This window comes from Coturnix japonica, chromosome 2 (genome assembly GCF_054131305.1).
Source record: "Coturnix japonica strain WE chromosome 2, WE-NBRP24, whole genome shotgun sequence".
Lineage (NCBI taxonomy): Eukaryota > Metazoa > Chordata > Aves > Galliformes > Phasianidae > Coturnix > Coturnix japonica.
In genome coordinates this window covers 132,789,246-132,804,314 of record NC_140664.1, presented here as the reverse complement: position 1 = coordinate 132,804,314, position 15,069 = coordinate 132,789,246, and the positions used below count along the sequence as shown (strand labels likewise).

The 15,069-nt window shown below is 40.7% G+C and overlaps 1 protein-coding gene across 5 annotated transcripts in view; it reads left to right on the top strand.

Annotated features, from left to right (window-relative positions):
* The window catches only part of DPP6 (dipeptidyl peptidase like 6), a 442,842-nt gene that overhangs the window by 302,093 nt on the left and 125,680 nt on the right, over positions 1-15,069 (top strand). For all 5 annotated transcript variants that reach the window (XM_015852842.3, XM_015852845.3, XM_015852841.3 and 2 more), the window contains exon 3: positions 1,118-1,216. In XM_015852842.3, coding sequence (XP_015708328.1) covers positions 1,118-1,216 — 99 coding nt within the window. The remainder of the gene's footprint in view (positions 1-1,117; positions 1,217-15,069) is intronic.

Genomic DNA, 15,069 nt, shown 5'->3' with positions numbered 1-15,069 from the left:
AGATGCTGATTAAGATATTTAATGATTGAGGAGGAATTCTTTTGTAAAATCAATTCAAACCTTCCAACTGTGGTTTCAGATTCAGAAAGGCTGAAATCCCTACTGGTTGGGGTTTCTGGGATGCAGGATGCTCACCCTGCTTCAGGATTATCTTATAAACTCGAAACAGCGCCCTTTGCATTCAGTTGACATTGTGCATAAAATGGGTGTGCAGTATTGCTAGCTAATTCTGAGGATTCTTAGGATTATAAAATCCTAATGGAACTTTAAGAGTTTTATGATTTGTATATCTTCTGATATTCTAGAACAGTATTCTTAAAAGGAGCAGTAACTGATGAAGGCTTGCATTTAATAATGCAATTGCCTATGCCAAAGGAATGTGGTTGTGAGTCCTGCCATTCTACCCACCTAAGAAAAATATGAGGCTATTCATGCAAGTGATAAAAGACTGGGATGGAGACTGGGACTGGGATAGAGAACAGTGTGTCCCCATTCCCTCAGGTGGCATTTGGAAAGCAGCACCTGAACCAGCTGTGTACCCTGACATCCTGCTTCACCCTTGTGTGGTATTCATGGGTGCCCTATGATAGAACCTTGTGCTGTGGCAGAAACTAATTGCAACATTTTCCTGGAATTCCTCTGACCTATAGTTTTCATAAAATTATGTGGAAGAACCTGTTATAATGCTGTTTCATTATAGGGATTTGGCAGTGGACTTGTACTGACTATTATTAATATGTCTTATTACACTGCAAGCCAAATTAAGCAGTGTGATAGAATCCTTAATCATACTTAAAAGAAAGAAAAAGAACACTGAAGTATCTCTTTTAATTTGGTAAAAATGATTGATATTGACACACCTTTCAGTGGAACAGAGCATTGTTCGGAGGTAATTTTTAGTGGTCTCTGTTAGCTCAGAGATGCTCCATACACAGACAACTAAGGTTTCTGTTTGTGAACTATTAAATGGTTCTTTTCTATATTAAAAATGTGAAGGGGTTTATGAGTGACAGCTTAACATGGACCATTTCTGAATGGAATATCATATGGCGTTACTCACTATAATTTCAGATACATTTCAAAGTAGAAGTAATAACTGTTTTTGAATGTGTTACAGTTGAAGATAACAGCTTGTCTCAGAAGAAGAAGATAACAGTGGAAGATCTTTTCAGTGCTGATTTCAAAATTCATGACCCAGAGGCTAAATGGATAAATGGTGAGTGAGACACAAATAATTCTCTGTTTTGTTCTTTGGTCTCTTTTATTATCTCTCCTTTATTTACCCCATTTTCTTCTTTGCTCCTGGAATTACAGAATTACATTGTTTAAGGTTAGAAGGGGCCTCAGTAGTTTTGTCTTACCTTCTGCTTAAGGGAGATAGCTAAAATAGGTTGTCCAGAAATTCAGTCCTCAAATTCCTATTAGTTTTCCTCCTGATTTATAGATACACATATGCAAAAACTAGTGCTCTGTTATTGCTAAAGGACTCATAGCTATGCATCGAAAGCTACAGCCTTTGTCCCTAAGTGCTCCCAGGATTCAATAGGTGATGGTTAGAAGAAGTGGTTGAAGTCATTATTTCACCATAAACAAATCATTTTCTTCCTATTCCCTCATCAAAACATTTTTTTCCAGCAGAGAGGTGAAGTGTTGCTAAGCAACTGGAAAACAGTGGCCCAGCAGCAGCCGGGCTGGTGCTTGCACACACACCATGTGCTCTTTTTGTCTTATGCTGCTGTGTGTTTTCTAGTCAGAGGAAAACCAAATAATGCTGGAATTAATACACATAGCGTTTGCTGGAATTGAACTGTTTAGGGGATGAAAAATCCAGCTCCTGCTGGAAATTGCTGCAGTCTGAAGAAGCTTTGACAAGAATGAAATGATCCATGGCATGCCATTCATGTGGCTTCCAGTCCAGCTCCTTTTATCTCTGAACTTATTAGCCTTTCTTCTGAATTTAATAAGGGAACGGGATCAGTTCCTTCCTTGTGTTTGGCTTTCCTTGTGTACTGCGCCCATTGGGAGCACTTATAATACCTATACCAAAAAGAGCGCTAAAGTGTTGTGTTGAATGAGCACGTTTCCCAGTCACCCTCATCACAGCTGTGTCCAACTTCTCCAACCCGTTAAGCTAGGCAGGAAGGCCATAGCAGACAGTACACATCTTCACAAACACCTGAGAGAGCAGGAGCTCTCTTTTAGGCTGCAGACTGTGGGGGAATTGTGTTCACTAAAGCCACTCTTAGGGAAGACTGATAAAGGAGATATTAGTTGTGCTGCAGCTCACAGTCATTTATTTATCATCTTTTTTTTTTTTAGCACTGAGATACCTGATGGTCCTAATAATGGAAGAGGTGCTTTTATTGAGATGTTTGATGCTTTTTAATTATTTGAGAGGCTATGAGGGGTTTATAATGAATGAAACTTTTACAGGAACAGAGAGAATGGAACACTGCCATGGAGCTGTGTGTAACCTCCCCTCTCTGATGCATGTGTTTTGTTGATAAACGGTCTTTTTTCCCACAAAACTGCTGTCTTCTGTCCAAAAATAGTACTTTGAATGCTTTTCAAGTTATATTCACATATTGATGTCATATGCACTTTCATTAGAAGTCCAATGCCAGCATGTATTTAACTCTGTTTCCCTTCTCTCCTGCACTCTTAACTCCACTGAGTTTTGTCTGCCCTGATGTTACTAAAATATTGTTTCCATATAAGAGAATATAAAGCTCTATTGTGCAAAAGTGCACAGTAGATATTTTTGAAGGACTTGTGTTGTTGCTTTGCTACTAATGCCACTGATACTGTTTTTTAATATAGCTAGAGAATTTATTTGTAAGCCCATAGATATTCCATATCCAAAAATCTGTGTTTAAAGACAAGACTGAAATCTGCAGTCATTCATCCAAGGACCTGTGGCCAATTTTCTTGTCTGCTTAACAGCTGCTTTTCACAGTTCACTCTAGCTGGCTAAGTGGTGAAATCTTGATTAAGGTTTCTGATAAGCCAGGTGAAAGAGCAGTAGCCTGATTCCTAAGTACACTTTTCCACTGGTCTCATATTCTCAGTTTAAGTGCAAATGAAAGAACAACTGAAAGCACCTACAGCAGACTTGTAAAACTCCATACAGCAAGAGGGCTGAAATGGCCTAGCAGAAAAATTGCCTATTTAAGTGCCACAAAATGAGTGATTCTAGCAACATTTTGTGGAGAATCTGAAACAAAAGTAGTAGATACTTGTGGTCTATACTTTTGTTCCTTCTCCTTCAATGACTTGACATTGCACAATACATCTATCACTCAGATCTGTGAAATTCAGTTCTCTCAACTCTTCAAATCTGTTTCCTTCCGTTCCCAGAAAAGTGTTTATTTACAGGATGACACATTAAATTGTTCTGAAGACTTACTGAAATTGATGGGATGTGCTGATGTTTAAACATTTTTTGATCCCTGGTGGGAAAGTGCAAATAATGTGTGTCAGATCAATAAGCACTTTTATTCCATTGATTTCAAAAGAGCTAGAAAAAAGAGAGAACTGATCTCAAAGCTGACATAACTCTATTTCCAATGCGGTATTGATTATTGCAATTAATAGAATCATTTAATCTTAGAGTGATTCAGGCTGGAATGGATATTAAGGGTCATCAGGTTCCAAACCCGGTGCTACGGGAGCTTGGAATTCATTGGGTACATCCAATTGATTGGGTGCAGCCTGCCATCTTTACTTGTATTTCCGTCCTTACTGTTGGCGTTCTACAAGTCAGAGCGTATGTTGTGGTGACTGTTGTCAGGATTTGGGGCTGTACTTTGTTGACTGGAGGATCCAACCAGGAGTGTATCTTTTTTGTGCTAGACGCTGGCTCAGCATGGTGAGGTAGTCCTTGCAGAGAGGATGCAGACAAACAACATAAGGGATGATATGAAAGGCATGGTATATTGGTCACCAAGGGGCATGGGACACTGAAGGATACCCTGAGGCATCTGAAAAGCAAACCCTGCTGTCTTTGATCCTTGCCCAGTTGCTGCAGCTGCAAAACTGGGAAAATATTATTCTAATCTGAAGAAGAGCAGTGGGTTATTTAGCAAGAGGTTCTATATGGCATTTTTTGAAGTGCTGGAATGGCTGTGTGCCTGGCTCATGTCTGAGAATGGCAACTGGGCTTTTGCTTCAGTCCTCCTAAAAATGCACTAAGAACTAAATATAGTAGAGCCATTCTTTTTATCTTTGTTACTGAGGCACATGTGTTTTACTGCATGTTTTCCTAATAGTATTATAGGCTCTCAAAGCTCTCTTTAAGTCTAATATTTAATTTAATGACCTAGAACTAATAAGTGCTATTTACCATGCTGAAAAAAAAAAAGAAAGTCTTGCAGTAACTGAGGTAATTTATTTCAGTTTACCTTTAATAATAATGCTCAAATCAACAGTACATGGAGAGCCCAAATGCCCCCAAGTCTATTCTGTGCAGTGTGCATTCATCCCACTGTATTGGTAAAAGCATTGGTGCATTTCAAATGGTGCAGATGCATGTGGAGTAAATGAATTATTTATAGTTTGCTTTGCATAGACATTAAGAACTTTACAAGTGCTAATATTTTTCATTGTGAAAAAGGGTTGTGCTAAGATGCTGCTTTGACAGCCCTGAAGACTAAAATAGCATGTTTAGAGCTGTAACATGGTTAGCTGGAGTGTAGGCTTCTCCAGGTTGCTCCTCTGTCATCTTGACCAGTTCTGAGTGACCAAACTCAGAGCTTTTTCCTTAGCAAGGTTATAGTGGAGTGGAAGGAAAGCTCATCTTCCCTTTGGCCACCAGGTGAACAATTTCCAGTCCTGTGTGGTGGTTGTAGGTGCTCTTGAACACGGGTGCTGCAGGTTGGGGGCATGTTCTCACCCCAGCTAATCTTGTGATAAATCAACGTGAACTGCTCACTGTTTAGGGTAAGTTTGAAGGAAGCATAAAAAAAGCTGGGTTACTCTATTGGAATACTTGCTTCATTGCCCATTTTGCCCAACAGAGATACTGCTTACTTTAAATTAGTTTTAATGGTGTGTTGAAATGGTTTGAGAGAATGGGTTTGCTGAACTTAATGGTTCAAAGAAAACTTAACACACTTCCAACTCTGGTGTGCCAAACATCATATCCTACCTCTTAGCAATTTGTTTTTGTGATATTTGTGTGAGTGTTCTGTTTTTTTGTTCATTCTGGAAATATTTTCTGAGATATACTAGAAGCTGTCTGGAGCACAGCACAGTGGTTTGTGGCGTTGAAGGTTTCAGTAATCTTTGAGCCCCGCAACACAGAGAACCCATACAGGTGACCTTGTTCTGAGGCAGATACATGACAGTGAAGAAAAATACCATGTAGACCAGAGGAAAGCCTGGGGGAAATACTGAAGGAGGTTTTTGTGGTCTAGCACTTCTTAGCTCACCCTTGCATGGAGGTTTAGTCAAGAATGACTTTCAAAAACACTTTTTCTTTGATCTGTGAGCGTATGAAGCAGTTAAGTAGGCACACAGTGACCTTTGAGGTTGTTAGGGTGCTAGTAGAAGTTTCCATGTGCTTTAAAGATTGCTGATTGCTATTTGTAATCTGCATGTCCTCACAAAGTGACATCCTATGTTGCTAAAGCAGAACAGATAAAGACTCGTGTTCTGTCAAGACTACTCCAGTGGAAGAGTGAAACAGTCTAAGTATCTTGAACTGTAGTTTTGATTTTACAGCCCATTCTGGATCATAATCTTCAGGGTTTTCAATAGTTACTCTACTCTGAGAGCAGTGAAAGAGTTTGCCTTGCTCCGTGCATTGCTGCTGCTAGGTACTTGCCTAAGTTTAGCGGTGACAGTAACCTATTTGCTAAAGACAAGAAACCCTGGAATTAATGGCTTTTTAACATACTATTATGGGCCGTGAAGGAGAGCATTTCTGCCATGTAGCTATTTTGTTCATTGCTGCTAGAGAGAATGAAATGAGAAATCAATTTAGCTCTCTTAAAAATTAATACAGACTGCAGGAACAAGCTGGGAAGCAGCTCTGTACTTGGCTTTAGAATGGTGGCTGTGCCCAGCTTCTCTGAAGCACTGGGGTGCTGTGGGACACGTGTGGCTGGCAGGCTGAGAAAATCATCCTTGAGCAACTGGACTTGGAGGGAGAAATATATTGGGGAAAGTCCTGATTGTGAAAAATATTGCATGCTATAAAAGCAGAGGTAACACAGTAATGGTCAATTTGATTTATGCTTGTTGTTGTGTAGCTTGATGTCTTCAGGTGGTCAAGATTTTCAGGTAGATATACATATTTATTTAGGAGTCTCCATGGGTAAACAGTTCGCACAACCGTTCCCCTGAGTGTCATTGATTTTCATCACCAGCATCTCTGAGCCAAAAGTCCTCTTGAAGTACCAAAATGTGGCTTTACCTAATGAAAACCTAAACACCCATGTGCAAACTCATCAAATCATGCAATCACAGAATGGGTTGGAAGCAGCCTTAAAGATCATCCAGTTCCAACCCCCTGCCATGGACGGGTTGCCACACCAGATCAGGCTGCCCAGGACCCTATCCAACTTGGCTCTGAGCACCTCCGGGGATGGGGGAACTCAGTTTCTCTGGGCAGCCAGTAAAAGATATGTAAAAAAAAAAAAACATATTATTTTTTAAATAGAAAAAATTAAAGTGACCTCAGATGTTCAGCATAATATCTTTGTGTTTGTTATGGCTGTGCATCACACCAGGTTGAGTGAAGAGGCCAACAAAGGGACAGGACTGGTGACGTGAAGGTCGCCTTTGAAGGGTGAGATGAAAGGGAGCAAGTGATGGAGAAAGTTTGGCTGCAGCGAGGATGAAGGAGAACCCCATGTATATGGGGATGATTATGTGGGTGTGTAAGGAGGAGCAGAGACTGGGGTTGTGGAAATGATGAGAAGAGCCTTATGCCTTAGTGGCCTAAGACAAATAGCTGTGAAAGGCATTCATTTGCTTGGGTAACTTTATAGGGAACTATTAAAGAGGAAAAGATGGATGCAGGAGATGTTCTTGGCTTCACTTTTCCTTCTTGTCAGAGCTCTGCTAACGCCCACTCTACATAACTGCCTAATTCTGCTTTCATTGATATAATTTTTCAAAGAGTAGGAGAAATAGATTTCCCCTCAAGCAATATAACACTCACTCTCTCACATGTTGGATCAGCAAACACTTCCTAGACTTTTTATATCCATTTGCAAAAAGAGATTCCAGTTTTCCATTCATGCCCAGCTCCACTCTAATTAGTGCTTCCCTCTCAAAATACCTCAGCAGCAAGGCGGTGCCTCCTGCCACTGTGGTGTCTGCCAAGCAAGAAGCATCTGTGGGGAATAATTTGATGCTGTAACAGGTGTGAAAACCAAAAACCAGGAGCATTTGGATTCTGGTTTGTGTTAAATGTGTTTGCAGATTTGAGGTAGAAATCCACGGAGATTGAGTAGAAGCCACCCCTGTTGTTGTGATTTATGCTGCACCAGGGCTTTGCACGGCTGGTGGCAGATAGGAATATGCAAACTTCAGTGCTTCCTGCAGCTGGACCCAGTTCACAGGGGGGGAAATTTGATTTAAAAGTGAAAATAAAAATAAAAAGAACAGCAGGACGGGGAATAAGGAAGAAACATCATTCTTCCATGGGGAGCTGCTGCTCCCATAGGGGAATGAAGTCCCATCTTCTAAAGAAGATGCAGCTCACATCAGTGTTTCTGTGGCTAAATGAAAAGATATGCATGTGCCACCTTTGCTTGTGTGCTAACAGTTTGAGACAAATTAAAGAGGGATCTGGTTTTTCATTGTATTCAGAATGGTTTGAAATCAGAACTCACTGCTGAAGGGGACATGCTGGTTTGGCAGGGATTTAATTGGATTAGGTGTTTTTTCTGGTTTGTGTTAGTTAAAATTCCAGGTGAAGAGCCGCAGGTCCAGTCTGACACTGATAAATGTGCTTCTATGGCTTATACCTGTAAAGCGGGCACCAAACTCCCAATTGTCTCCAACCCCTGATGAAGGGAAACTGCTGTGATGGCAATTTCCTTCAACAAGTCTGTGGTCGAGAAGAATGGTCATAACTGTGGTGGTTGGTTTTGTAGCAAATTAAAGGTGCTTTTTCCTGTGACATGTAGGGTTTTCCTAGCGATTGTGCTGATGTATGAACATTGTTTTGGGATAGGAGCATTGAGGAGATGAGCATCGAGGGAAGAAATGAGTTGCATCGTGACAGGATAACCACAAGAGAAAAGGGGCTGATAAGGAGAGCCCTTCATTGTGTTTGAGCCTTCTGTTAAGCAGTTGATCCTGATAACAGTGAACAGCTTGGATCTTCAGCACTGATTTCCAGAGATCTGGAATCTACCCTAGAGTCCATCTTCAGAGCCCTGTATTCTGTAGGAGACAAAATGGTTCCTTTTTTTTTGCTTTCTCGTGGCAGCTTTTCATTTTTTTGCATTGCCCTTTGTGTCTGATTCCTTGTCGCAGGTATTGACTTAATATATAGTACATTATCCTGACTTGGGGTCTTTCCATGAGCACACCCCACTGCTTTTAGATACTTGTTGAACATGGAGTAGTTACAAAGGATAATTAGGGTAGTATGTGTTCTTCCACTTGCCCCCTTTTAATGAGCATGAAATAAATATATACCCTAAAACAGTAATTTCACAAATTAGAGATGGGAAATACTGTATTTCTGTTGATTAAATTTGTATCGGATATTTGTAATAGAAATTTCAACATGGAAAGATTTACTTTTCTAAGAAAGGAAGCCTCTAGTGAGTTTGGATCTCGTGACTGTATTAAGCTGTTGACTATATAAGAAGCAATACTATTTTTATTCTTAGAAGAAGTAGGACCAGGCTTATATGTATAATTCATTAAAAGAAATATAGAGTGAAATAATTATCATTGATCAGGGGAATAGAATTATGCTTTAAAATTTAGATATACAAATCTCACATCAGTGAAAATTCAGTCGAGAACGGGAGAGACCAAAGTTTTGCCCAACCCCAAATCCTGTTTCTGTCAGTGGCAATAAATGTATGCACAGGGATGTGAGAGTGCAGCACGATTTATGCACTGTTTAGCTCAGGGGAGTATCAGATCCTTTTTAATTATTATTATTATTTAATAAGCCCAAAATATATTTCTCTTTCAATTCACTTTCAAGTGTCCTCCAGTTCCTCCTGCATCCCTGTATGCTTCATCAAGGGGTTTCTCAGGCCTTGAACCTGCTGCATGATGAACTGTCTCCTTTTCCTCACTTAGGAGTTTGTTTCCATTTGCTTTGCTTGCTGGCCCTTAGATCACTATTCTGGATCATCCTTATTGTTTCTTGAATGCTTTCCGTCTCTAATGCACTCTGATAGAGTGTGGGTAGGAGCGATGCACAACACTTGTTCCTTGGTGAGAACGGGAATAAGAATGAGAATAATGTGGAACAGGAAATCCAGTGTATCAATACTGTGATTCATGTTGGGCTACCTGTGGGAGCTGGGCCAGTCACAGAGGGCAAACGAGTTTGAGATGTCAATGGAAAGCCATATACAAAGCTGATACTAATTTAATTTCCTCATTGGCAATTCATTTTAAACCAGTTCATTTGGATGTTTAATTGCAAACTGCTACTCCTCGTAACTGTTCCCTTGACCTAAGTGTCTGTTCTGCTTCAGGTGCTGCTCCTTGCTAGATTCACAGCCAACATCATACCCAAATGTTCATTAACAACTCTTTGCATCTTCAGAAAGCATTTCCATCAGCTCTGTAATGCAGTGCCCTCTTGTGACCAGCACAGGGTAACCAAGCTGGGCAGGTCATTGGGTTTAGAGTCTATCCTTGATTTTCAGAGGTCTTGAGTCAGAATGATGGCTACAGATCTGCCACACACCTTCTGCTCTTGGACTTAGGAGCCCAAAATAAGGAGGTGTAAATGGGATCTGTATGTGTAGTGAATATGCTTGTTAAGACACAAAGATCTCATTCAGTTGGTATTGAAATTTCAGAACACTGAACACAGTAATAGTAACAGGAAGAAAAAAGACATCAGCTCTATGTGTTCTTTCTGTTATGGCCTCTAACAAGTGTAATTGGGCTGGGGGAGAGAGAAGAACCCAAGGAAATGCATGGAGGAGTTAAGAAAGCAAGCTGTGAGGTCATGTTCTAATGAAAATTTATTCATGGATTCTTCATTTATCTTAATGTCAAATGGCTTATTCCATTCACGTGTAACACACAGGATTATATGCTGTGAAGGCAACCTTAATGAGGCAGCTAAGAGTCATTGCTGTTGGCCAAGAAGGGAGGGATTGCCATGTGATGCTGCTGCAGCTCTAAAGGATGCTTGGAGCAAAGGTGCCATCAAGGAGGTGATGACAGCTGTCATATGAGCTGGCAGCCACAGTGGCAGTTGCTCTTGATGTCTTATTCTCCAGATAAACTCTGTGCTTGTGTATCACCCATTCGGGACACTACACAAGCTGGGATGTTCTGTTGTGTGCTACCCGTTGTCTGCACTTTGTTTTGCTGATTAGACACATAGTGAGATTACTATGGGGTGCTCTATAACCTATATAATCTGTAACTATGGGGTGCAGGTAGAAGTGTTCTCTGACTGTTTTTTTGGAAACTTGTTGTTAGGAGTTAAGTTGCCTCTGATCTGTGCTGGTTTATGGCACTGGGATGCCTGGTTTAGTGAACATGGTTGTGGTGATGGGTAGATGGTTGAGCTGGATGATCTTAGTGGTCTTTTCCATCCTTAACGATTCTATGATTCTTTGAAAGTTGGAAGTTTCTGGCAGGAGATTGAAGGAATGGGTGTAATCTGGCATCTCCAGCTATCAGGACATGGAAACCTGAGGTCATCCTCATTTATCCTTCTGTAACTTTTACAGTATGAGCACAACTGAACTGAAACTGAAGATGGCATGGAAAGACTTTTCTGTCTTGCAATAGGATAAAGTCAGCTCAGGGTGCTGCTGGGTCCCTGCTCTGAGGGCAGGCAGCAACAAGCTGCACATTTTTTGCTATTTTTGGTAGGATTTTACAGCATTTATTTTATTTTTATTTATTTTTGAGAGACAGGGATAATTTGCTCTTGCTGGAGTCAAAATGCATTTCCTATAGAGGATTTCTCATTCTTTTTTTTTTCTTAATGTCAGTCATTCTCTCCTTTTTCTATGCATGCATTATGGAAACTGGGAAGAGACGCTTTTTGAAGTTGAAATGCATTCTGTTTCTCATATGGACTTCAGCTTTTCATGTCTTTGCCACTGAGCTGTGATCTGTGCCTACAGACTTCCCAGACTGGGGCCCTTTGAAGTGAAGTTCAGTTTCACAAATGAGAGGAGCTGCAGAATTGTAACTGGTTTAACATTTGGGACTGGAGTTTCAAAGATGTGCACAGACTGGGCCTACAGTTTGGTTCCTCAACCCTCTCTCAGTGATAGTGAATAAGCTTCCCTTGAGTTGAGATCATGCAATATTTGGGATTAGATGGGAAGAAAGAAAAAGAGAGAAACATATTGGTGTTATGAATCTTTATAGTCTTAAGTTTTCCCAAGGCTCAGCCTTCTTTGAGCTTTTGACAAGTGATTTACAAGCCTGCTAGAGATGCACCTTGATTTGGGAATTTATCTGAGCTATAATTGTGTTTTGTTTTATTGGCTTTACTGCTAAAGCACTGTGTTGGTGCACCAACTACAGCTGTATTGAAGTGATGAGCAATTAAAACCATTTCTTGTATAATAAAACACATTCTTTCATGTTTTACTTAATGTACCACTGTGGTATGTTACACAGCATTTAGCTAAATTATGGTAAATCATCTATTTCAAGTTTCTATTTCTATTTCTCACATTAAAAAATAAATAAATTAATAAAAATGCTGGAAACAGTAAAAGAATAATGATCCATAATACCAGGAAGATAAAAACGGGGTTTCAGTTGTCTCCTGGAATTAAAGGCTGTAGTGATGTTGTTAGAGGCAAGCTGTTCTCCATCCCCTGTTGCACCCTTACATCATCATCACAATGTATAACAGACTGTAACTTATTTCTGCACTGAGGTTTAGCAAGGCTGAACAAAAAGGAGCTGCTGGTGGAGGGCAGGTGTATGGAAGACATAAAGCAGGCTGGTTGCAGAGGGCTGTGCTATGTTGCAAGTGCCATAGCACTCTCATTCTCTTTGGGAAGCAGCTCAGTACAGAAATGGGCTTGCTTTGTGCTTGGGGGAGTGGATTTTGATCCAGTTATGAGTACTATGATTAATAACAAATAGAGGCACTGCAGTGTATCTTGAAGGAATTTTCCATATTTTCACATAGAAAACACTACTTTTCCAGGAGACCCGAAGCCTCCCACAGTTCACCTTTCATACCAGATACTCACGTGGAGTGTGTGGATGTCTATGCTCCGCGTATAAGCCTTTTGCTTTGCCTGGCACTTGTAGGCTGTTTCATCCCCTTGTGGGTGAGTTTGTGGGTGGGAATGTGGCAGTCCCAGCAGCAAACACCCACCTCTGCCTTGATTGCTTCTGGGTGCCTGTTTTTGTTGTGATGCTGTTCCCATGGTGACCTTCTGAATTTCTACAGCAACTGGTAGCCACCCTCAGTCCTATTGTGTGCTTCCTTCCTGTTACCTCACGCTATCTGCTCCGTGCTGGGTAGTTGTGCCCCATCAATCCCTGCCTGGAAGCAAATAGTCACTGCTGAGCAATATCCCTGCATGGGAAATCCCTGCCCTGAGTTATTAAAAACCCCACAACATCCTTTTTGTTTTGAGAAGAGGCAGGGTAAAAACAGTGGGCTCTTCTCTCATTTCCAGCTGCAGCAGCTGGCCTCATCAGGTGGAATAGGATGCAGTGTTTCCACTTGCAAAGTTCTTAGGATTCTTTCAGGTTTTCCAACCCCACTAAAAAGGATTGCAAAGTCTCTTGCTACAGCAGCAGAGGTGAGAAATGACTTACAGCACATGGTCCGCTCTGGGCAGTCCCATGACGGTGACAGCCATGTGGATGGCCAATGCAATGCTGCCTTACCTCTGCCCTCTGGACCCGGTGTAATTTGTTTGCCAGCCCTACTGGTCACACCGCTATCTAGAGGCTAATCTATCTGAAATGACTCAGAATAATTGTAAGATTTAGGTTTCCCTTATTCACCAATCTCCCTTCATCTTAGAGGCTGAGGACAATAATTCCCCAATGCCGACTTTCATCAGCCTGAGACACGCTCGGTTATCTTTCATATCTGAACCTACAGCACTCAAGAACAATTGAGAAGTTGCCTTTTCCTCTAAATCTGTGGCTCTGAATGACTAGAGCTCTCCTAACAACCCTGATATTGCCTTCTACCTTTCATCGACTGATCCTTCTAAATCGCTGCATGTGATTTTTTTTATTCATTTTTGCCCTGTTTTTCCTTCTCCAGTAAACTGATAGAAAATTACAGTTTCTTTAGGTATTTTATGGAATTAAATACTTATCCCCCTTATCTTTTATCAGTGCTTTCTGTGTTCTCTGACACATCATGAAAGTTATCCTCAAGAGCATGCCTACCATTCTTTTACCTTACAAACCAGTCTCTCTCCTCTAATAACATGTGTTTGCAGTCTATTGCAGAAGCTTTACAGCCATATATACTTGAGCAATGCAGATCTGTAGCTAGATGTAATTCCTTCAACTTCCTTGCATCTGCTAATGGTTAAACTCATTCTTTTGGAGGTACTATTGTCCCTGACCTTCTGGTCCACTGTGATGAGTCGTCTGTCTGGTGCCCAGTTTGGACCATGTGAATAGGAGACCTCTTGGATCAGCAAAGTAATCCTACAGCCCAGCATTGGATTTCTAAACATGGCACTAGCTGATGCTACATTGGACTTGAGCCTTTAGTCATCCATAGATTCTGTCATTAACATATGCTGTGATTTTGTGATAATAGAAGCACTGATTTACAAGTGATAAATAATTTTTCTGCCCACTTTCTTCAATATCTGCCAGTTTATCAGTGAATTTTTGTCCATGAATTTTGATATTCTTTTTATGTTATGGGAAATGGTTAATAACTTTCTTGCTCTCTTGTTCCAGTGTTTAGGTGGGTGTTAGGGTCACCTTGGCTTATTGAGCTGACAACTTGAGGGCCATCCATGATGGCCTTGTGATCTTTCTCCTTTATCACAGCTGGTACTTCCATGTCTGGCAGTGTAGCAGCACCAGTGTGCAGGCTCCCAGAGCCTCTCTGCTTTTCTGGATGGTAAAACCCTGGGAAGGGATGAAGAGCTTTTCATGCCTGGAAAAGCAAAAGCAGCCTTCAAAATTGGGGACCTAATACATTCTTCCCTTAAAAAAAAGGTCACTTTTGCATGTGTGACTACATGTCTGTGTCTACATTCTGGATTCTACCAGGCAAACAGGTTCCTGGAAGTTAAGACTGGAGGGGGAGCCAGTGGCATGACCTCTGCTGTTGAAGAAATCAATTATCTAATGGAATAAATGGCTTTATGCCTGAAATTTAAGATTTTCCACATCATTTACACTGAACACCAGGCCCAAAGAAAGGCAGGTATAAAAAAAGAGATGCATTGATGACCTTTATCAGATTGCTGGACAGCTATAAATCAGGCTGCAAATACTCATCAGCTTGCTGGACAGAATTCATTACTGACAGAGATTACTGCGTTGCTTTGTGTCTTTGACTGAGTTATGTCCCATATAAACAAATGCTTCTTCAATGGAACGAATCATACGTTTCAAAACAGAAGCCCAAGAATATTATTCATTGATATTAAGATAAGAAAGTGCAACTTACAGACCAGCTAAACCTTTCAGTGTTTTGCTTGGAGTATAAAGCAGAGCAATTTGTTCCTCTTTTAAGCAGAACAATTTTTCTATTCATTAATTCAGACACTGCATTGATGGCTCGTATTGAATATAACAGTGATATTTACTGCCCCAACAAATCAGCGCTGCTTCATTTGTTCTTCCTTATTCGTATCAGAAGTATTTGCAGCAGATTAGTGTCTGATTTTAAGATCATTACACTTCAAGAAATAACAAAAAGGCCTTTCACTG